The sequence below is a fragment of the Somniosus microcephalus genome, unplaced genomic scaffold, assembly GCF_052327205.1.
Source record: "Somniosus microcephalus isolate GS21.2 unplaced genomic scaffold, FLI_Smic_1.0 unresolved_chr6, whole genome shotgun sequence".
NCBI classification, from domain to species: domain Eukaryota; kingdom Metazoa; phylum Chordata; class Chondrichthyes; order Squaliformes; family Somniosidae; genus Somniosus; species Somniosus microcephalus.
Genome location: NW_028225184.1, coordinates 40,697,129 through 40,705,548, shown reverse-complemented (window position 1 = coordinate 40,705,548; position 8,420 = coordinate 40,697,129). Strand labels below are relative to the sequence as shown.

At 44.1% G+C, this 8,420-nt stretch overlaps 1 protein-coding gene across 1 annotated transcript; it reads right to left on the bottom strand.

Moving 5' to 3' along the window:
- Positions 1–1,596: 1,596 nt before the first annotated feature.
- Positions 1,597–8,110, bottom strand: LOC147087222 (putative G protein-coupled receptor 139). The gene is made up of 2 exons (XM_085978121.1): positions 7,951–8,110; positions 1,597–2,501 (listed from the first exon to the last, which is right to left on the bottom strand). Exons 1-2 carry the CDS (start codon positions 8,108–8,110, stop codon positions 1,597–1,599), a joined length of 1,065 nt encoding a protein of 354 aa, XP_085834247.1.
- Positions 8,111–8,420: the final 310 nt, after the last annotated feature.

Here is an 8,420-nt window from a genome sequence, read left to right as displayed (position 1 = left end):
TACAAGCCCACTGACTCCCAAAGCTCCTTGGACTACACTTCCTCCCACCCCGCCTCCTGTAAGGACTCTATTCCATTCTTCCAGTTTCTCTGAATTTCTAGCCCTGATAGTTTTGTCAAACGAGATTTCCCTTTCATAAAACCGTGTGGAAGCTGCCTTATCACATTTTAATTTTCCAAGTGCCCTGTTACAACGTCCTTAATACTAGATTCTAGCAATTTCCCTATTATTGATGTCAGGCTAACTGGCCTTAAGATCCTTGTTTTCTGTCTCTCCTTTTGTTACAGTTTGGTTACATTTGCTACCTTCCAATCCTCGAGCATCTTTCTAGAACCTAGGGATTTCTGGAACATCAAAACCAATGCATCAACTAACTCTGCAGCCTCCCATTTTTAAACCCAAGGATATAAGCCTCCAGGTCCAGAAGATTTGTCATCTTTTAGTCCCATTAATTTCTCTATTACCTTTCATTTACTAATATTAATTACTTTAAGTTCCTCACCCTCGTTAGACCCTTTGTTCCCCACAATTTCCTTTGTGTTTTTGTGTCTTCTACTGTGAAGGCAGAAACAACATATTTGTTTAAAATATCTCTCTTTGTAATTTCCCCTGCGTGTCTGTTTGATTCCTGTATAACTTTCCGTCTGCCTCTCAGTTTATTTCTCCATGTGTCTAAAAATTTAACTCAACTTTCTCTTTCTCACAAATTCCCTCTTTCTCTTAATCTGTGTTATACGTTTTTTGTTCTTTAATATACACATGTGCCTTTCCTGTTGATGGTGTTCCCACTTGTATTTTTTTCTAATCCTATTTTTCTCTTTCTATTTTTCTCCAGCTCATCTTTTACCGGTTTCTCTCTCTGCCTTCTCAGTCTTTCTACCCATTAATTTCTCACTCTCTCCCTCCTTTGGTATATTTCGTTTTCTCTCTTTTCTCTCTCTATCCATTTCACCATCAGCAGCTCATACTCTTTTCTTCTTTACATAGTTCGATTGGTCTCTTTCTTTAACTTGTTTTCTCTGCCACTCTACGCTCTGTAATCACTTTCACTTTCTGTTTCTCTAAATTTCCTTTCTGCCTCTCTCTTCGCTTCATAGTCCTGATCTCTGTTTCTCTCTCTGCTTGCGAATCTCACTATCTCTCATTTCCAGTTGCTTCCTGCCTCTATCTGTATGTTCATCTCTTTAAGTAACTCTCTCTCTCTCACTGTCTTTGCCGTCCTCTATCTATCGCTCTATCTATCTATGTCTTTCTGTCTCTCCGTTTATGTGGAGTGCTCCCAATCTGAGCAGGCCCACAGCAGCGACTGTGATTGGTGGGTTTGCCCATTGTGCTGCCGGTGCAGGGCGGGCCATTTACCAGAAGTCCCGCTGAGCTCTTTAGTGCCGCCTTTTAGAGCAACAATTCAGGTGACGTCTGCAGGTCACCTGACCTATTGTCGCCTCAATATGTCAGATCATCAATACAATGTAATATCACGTTTAAGATAATGTCTGGGCTCTCTGCTGCTAATGTAAAATTATATTTCTGCCCAGTGTGAAATGGGGTAAATGGGGGATGAAATGGGATTGTGTTGTAGTGCTTGAAAGCCTTCAGCTATGACTTAACTAATTTAATAATTAGATTGAGTGGGTATTTCACTGCATTCCTCAGCTCCTCTCTGAATTTAGTCTGGGTCACAGCGTAAATACACGTGTTGGTGCAGGAACTCAGAAGCTGCAGCATTGTTGCTGTGTGTTCTGTGATATAATGAGGGTCAGTGGTGGAGTAATAAAGCCGAATATCTGCAATTCGCGCATAAAGTTTATAGAAAACCAGGACCACCCATAACAATATAAAACTGCCAGATAAACTGAAGAGTAAAACGATGGATTTCCTTCGATTCTCCATCTCTGGGTCCTTGTGATTCTCTCCATCGCTGCGGCCCCGCAGTCGCCTGCGGACTCTACTGGCCGCTAAAATACGTCTGACCGTCAGAGCATTGAGCAGCAAAATCAGAAAGAACGGGACACAAGGGGTTAAAATCAGGTGAAACAACTCATAGACTCCCCATAATGGGGAAGTAAAGAAGCTCAGTTTAGGGTTACAACCCCAGGGAACATCATCAATTATATGCTTAGGTTCATATGCAAAGTACCAGGGGACAGACTCTAAACAGCCCAGCACACTCACTGTTCCGATAACCACAGCCGCCGTTTTCTCGGTGCAATATTTTGTTTTCAGCTGCTCACAACAAATGGCCACAAATCGATCAAAGGTGAAAGCGACTGTGAGCCACACAGAAACCACCGTGGACGCAGAAATCAGGAGGTAAATGAGACTACACACGGAAGTAATGTGCAGGAATATATCTGGGAAATAGATCTGACCAATCCAACTCAATATGGGATCAGAGATGACGACCAGGAGATCGGCCGCGGCCATTCCCACCAGGTAGCGAGTGATGCATTTGGAGAGACCGCACTTTCCTCGGGACAGGATCACAATCGCCACCAGGTTAACTGTAAGAGAGAGAAAAGGGAAGCGGATAAATTACTGATCAGAACTGGAGCCAAAGCATCAGTTTGACGGGCTCTGGGTGAACATTCCAGCTTTGTTGCTGCATCGAGCGGTGGATACCGGTTCATTGACCTGGGCAGCGCTTTCGGGCAGTGAAATGTTTTTAAACATGATTATCGATAATACATTGGGAAATCGATGCAGAAAGTGAATAAAGTGAGCGCCGGATCCACTGGAAGGGTCGAGTCAAGGGTACAGTGCTGGTGGGGAAGGGAGAAGGGATTTTACAGATCCGGAATCCAAAGTGTTGTATCCGGTTTTTGGGCTCCTGACTGAAAGCCTGGAAGGTGCGGGGACAGAGGGAGGTGCTGCTGATCTGTTGCTCTTGATTAACAGAGCCGACAGGGGCTGGCACATTACGGTAAATGCCGAGAGCCGCTGAGTTTGAGGCTTCGGTTCGGATTGAAAGAGGCAGCTGGAGGGCGAGCCAGTGAGTGAGAGTGGGAGGGAGACAAGGAAAAGGACATGTGGGAGTTGGAGGGGAGTCAGGGGCTGAAGGTTTAGGAAAGCGGATAATCTGAAACAATGGAAGAGGAGACAGAAGGTTCACTGCCAGGGGAGGAGAGGATGTGATTCGCAGGGAGAGTGCAGCAGAGTGTTAGAGGAAATCTAATACATAGATCGAAGTAACACAACTTAATTCATACATTCTCCCATTAATATATGTGATTAATGATGTCACATACGAACTCGTTGGAGACATAATGTGTTCTATAAATTTACTTAGCATATTCAATTAAAATGACACTAAAAATGTAATAATTTAACCAGCCTCGCTTTTAGTTAATTATGATCTAGCCGAGTTTTTAAAATGGAGTATCCTCATGACGATCAACAAATGCCTGATTCTATTTTTCAATACCATTCAATTATATTTTCATTTATACAGTTAATAAGCTTGAGCACAATAGCAAAATAGTACGAATGCGGGAAATCTGAAACAGCAACAGAAATGCTGGAAACACTCAGTTCTGATGACCTGTTATCGACCTGAAATGTTAACTCTGCATCTCTCTCTACGATGCTGCCTGAACTGCTGTGTGTTTCCAGAATAAGTTTCAGCTGTTCATTCCGATTAATTATTCACACTGCTGTCGCTGTCTCTCTCCCTTCATTCTACCCGGCGTTATCCTTCTAAGTCTGTCTGTTGATTGCTCCACTCTATCTCCCTGCAATATCTCTGCTGTCTCTCTCAATGCCCCTTTTCAAATCCGAATTAATCCTACATCTTGCGCCTGAATTCTGTTCAACATTCCCATGTTCAATAATCTTATTCTCTGTGTCAGTTTGTTCAATGTTGTAGACTCCGTGAATAGTTTAATATTTCTGCAGATCACCGAAGTCTTCACTTGTTCGCCTTCACCTCATCTGTAATGCCTGCAATAAACAGAACATAATGTCTCTTCCAGATAGACCCGGCAATAATTGATGCCCCTTCTCCTGTAATTATAAAGTACAACGTTAGATGGCGCGATTGTTGAATTAACAAAACGCCAACATCACCACTGCTCCTTATAATCTCCATGATCAATAGAAGTGCTCCTGCTTCCAACAGATACATTGCAAACTGACACAGCATAACCCCAAAACATTTAATTTTACAATGAATTCCAACGACAGTCAGTGAATCCATCCGCATTGAAGCAGCGAAGGAGATGTTAAAGAGTGAGGAGCAAACTCAGTTCAGTCGCCAGACCTCTGAAACGGCGTCAGATACAGACACTGCAAAATAATATTGCACAACAGTGAAAGACATTACATACATTGAAATCCCAGTTAAACAGAACCATGTTATTGTGGGGAGGACATTACACCGCCTCCTTGGAACACTGAGACCGTGAGCTGCCTCATTATCAATCACTGGAAACACATTCATGAAAAAAATATTTCAGGACAGATTACTTCCACATCGTGAAACTGTGAACTACTTCTGATGGTCTGATTCCTGCTTTTAGCTCTGTCTCCAATACAGGCAGTGAAGAAAATAAACCTGGAACACTACCAGGGATGGGTAAACAAATATCATTATGGATATAACGCAGCTATTACAAAACTTCAGAAAAATTGTACAATCCCTCATTCAACTGATGGAGCAGAACAGATGATCGTGTAACACATGCTTCTAGAAATCAATGGCCAAGTCCAGCAGCACAGTTGCCACAGATTTAACCATAACGAGCTAGGATAACGGCTCACCAGAAACTCCAACGGCTGCAATAACAGGATAGTAAATGTCTTCTATCTGATAGACTACTGGATATCCCATTTCTGTGAGAAGGGGTGACTTTTGTGGGAGTGGAACCCACAGTTCCGGCAGGCACTCTGAGCTGATACTATGCAATGGGCCCTGATTTATACAGGAAATAAGTCTCCACTGACACTTTTATACCCCTGATCATTGCTATTAGTTACAGACACATGAACAAATACATTACATCAAGACCTATGAGTCTGAAGTAAATAATGTGGTGGATAAATCACAAACAACTCAAAGTCAAGGGCATTATCGTCATCAGACCTCGCTGGGGAATGAGGCTGAAAGCTGTGCTCATTCAGGACTGACCCAACAAAAGGGGCGGCTCCATTTACAGTTATCATGTAATTGTATTGACCATGTTCACTCCTACTGGTTCATTTATAAATGTTATTTATTTCTCCGCAGTGTATAAAGAATCCAGATACACAAGCAGACCCCTTTCAAGCTGTCCCTGTAGATTCACAATTAAAAGTTTGATGTATCAGTCCCTAGCACAAGGACAGTTAAAGATGATGTTCACTATTGAAGCCTAGAAATTACTGTGCGTGATATTAGGGGACGGAAAGTGAACGTGCCTCATTGACATTCCTATCTCCGCTATTTTACTGCAGATGTTTACCATTTATTCTACATGGGTTAACAGATCCCATAAAGTTAGAACAGTGCCACCTCCTGACTACATTCCTCCAATTCTCTCCTGGCCAGCCATCCAACCTGTACCTTTTATCAATGCCAACCAGTCCTAAATTCTGCTGTCAGTGTCCAGCACTGCCCAAGTCCCACTCGCCCATTGCTCTCGGTCTCACTGAGCTCCAGTGTCTCCCAGAAACCCCACCTCGAAGGTTTACATTTAAAATTCTGATCTTGGAGTTTAAATCCTCCATGGCCTCACCCCTCGCCAATTCCACCCTCTCATCCTACCCTGCAGTTAACCCACCCGTGGTCTTGCATACCTCTGCCTCTGGCTTCTTTTGGTGGGACTGCCTCTCTCGGTTCCAGTCTTACCAAACTGACCATAGCCAGAGCATCTCCAGCAACGTCTTAACTTTCCATACCAGCAGCGTTAACTCTCGAGTCTCTGAACTTTCCATTCTTGCCCCGCCTCTTCCTCATCTACATGCTGCCTTTTGTGACATAAGCTACAGACATGGGGTCAGCGTCCACATGTCTGCTGACAAGACCCAGCTCCAGCTCTCCACCATCTCTGTCTACACTCCACTACCTCTGTGTTATCAGACTGCAACAGTCTGTTTTGCATGAGCTGCGATTTGTTCCACACGGTGAAGACCAACCCTCCACTATTGGCCCCACCACAATCTGCTAACCCTTTTCAACGATTCCATTCCCCCTCCTGGCTGTTGTCTCAGGCTGAATATGTAACCTCTGACCCCTATTTGTCCTGTGCTATGCTACCGAGCTCGTATCCTCTCAATCACAAGAGACACCTAATTCCGCCCCCATAATAACGCCGGCCTCTGCCCCTGCCTCAGCCCATCGGCATTAAAACCATCAATCAGGAGTTTATCAGCTCCAGACTCTCCGTCCTCTCCTCCAATCTGTCTCCTTTTCATTCCTCGGACACTGGCCTCTCTTTGGTAGGGCTTGACTTGCTGGTTTCCATTATTATCTATCTGATCGGAAACAGGGAATAGAGAGATGTAACGACACAGAAGGGGGTCCTTTGGACCATCGAGCCCATACCGGCCCTCTGCACAGCAATCGAGTCAATCCCACTCCCCCGCTCTATCCCCGTAGGCCTGATACTTTATTTCTCTCAAATGCCGATGCAGTCTCCCCTTGAAAATATTGAGTATCTCCGCTTCCATCACTTCTGTCGGCAGCGAGTTCCAGGACCTCAACACTTGCTGCGAAAAAAGGTTTTTCCTCACAACCCCGCTGTAACTCTTGCCCAAAACCGTAAGTCTGTGTCCCCTAGTCCCTGTACCATTAACTACTGGGAACAGCCTGTGCCCGACTAGCCTATCCAAACCCGTCATATTATTGTACACTTCTATCAAATCACCCATCCACCTCCTTTGCACAAATGAAAACAAATCCAACTGCTACAACCTGTCCTTGTAGCTAAGATGCCCCATCGCCGGAACCATTTTGGTATATCTCCTCAGCGCCCGCTCAAGTCCCTTCACATCCTTCCTAAGTGTGGTGACAAGGACTGGATGCAATACTCAAGTTGTGGCCTAACTATCAATTTATAAAGTTTCAGCATAACATCTCTACTATTGTACTCAATGCCCCTATTTATGAAGCCCAACATCCCATATAAGATACCATATCTCCAGCAATGGTTTCTCTCACAATCATCTCCGGCCCACAGCACCGTTCCCTATGATGCCACCCAGGTATCTATCGTCCCCGTCTCTTGTTCCTCATCTACATGCTTCTTCCATATATATGGGATCTGCTTTTATATGTAAGTTGTCAGTACAAGTTTTAACACTCCATTCACTCTCTAGAGCCCGCTACCTGTGTTGTCAGACTACTTGTCCCACATTCTATTTGGATGAGCCACAATTTTCTCCAATCAAACATTGGCAAGACTAAAGGCCTCATCTTAGCCCCAGCCACATTCCACTTTTGATCAATAGTCCAAATCAACTTATCGATGTTCCTTGTAATTCAAGTTACTTGTGCAGCTGTGTCTATTAAAGACTCTGAACCATATCAATATCTGCTTCTTTCCTGATTAGAACTCGGCCCTTATTGTCAATATCCCGACTGGTATGATTTTATATTCTCTAATACGAAACCACAGACTGTCAATATTGTTGGCTTGAGTGAAGTGACTTCTTCTGTGCAGTGTCTTGTCTCCATTTCCTATTTATTCGAGGTTTTGTGTTTAATTCTCCACATTGCCCATTCATTGCCCTAAAATTGTTTTCCTCCATTACAATCAGACCCACTATGTTGCAGGACCAGTTTGTGAGGTTCTAAGAAATTTAAGGTATTTGTTATGGCCGAGCTATTTCGTGATGCCCTGCTCTCATATTGCAGTGAAGTGCTTGCCAGGGACATCATATGAATGCAGCCGTTTGGCAAGTGTCTCGGAACAGAAACCAAATTGGAACAATTGGAATGGTGCAAAAATCGAACTTTTTCAGACCAGACAAACTCACCTGTAGTCGGTGGGTTTCGAAACTCCATCAGCGATTTCTGATTCAACGCCTTACTGCTCACCTTAGATGGCTGCTGCTTTTGGCTGCAATTTCGGTGCCTGCGATCCAAATGCTTTGGTGCACCAGCCAGTTGGGGATCTGTGGAGAATTCAACTTTCATTGCTCAGCTTATCTGGGCAGCGATTCCAAGTTCAGCGACATTATTTTTTCGTTGATGGGCTGTGGGCTTCACTGGAAAGGCCAGCATTTATTGCCCATCCCTAATTACCCTTGTGAAGTTGGTTGTGAGCTGCAGTCGGTGTGGTGAATTTACTCCCACTGTGCTGTTATGGAGGGAGTTCCAAGATTTTACCCAGCACTGATGAAGGAATGGTGATATACTTCCCTGTCAGGGTGGTGCGTAACTTGGATGGGAACTTGTGGGTGATGATGTTCCCATGCACATGCTGCACTTCTCCTTACTGGTGGTA

Coding starts and splice junctions, on each gene's coding strand:
- LOC147087222 (XM_085978121.1), bottom strand. CDS start 8,110: ATGAAAGTTGAATTCTCCACAGATCCCCAACTGGCTGGTGCACCAAAG. Junction 2,502..7,950: donor TCGAAACCCACCGACTACAG/GTGAGTTTGTCT, acceptor TCTCTCTTACAG/TTAACCTGGTGGCGATTGTG.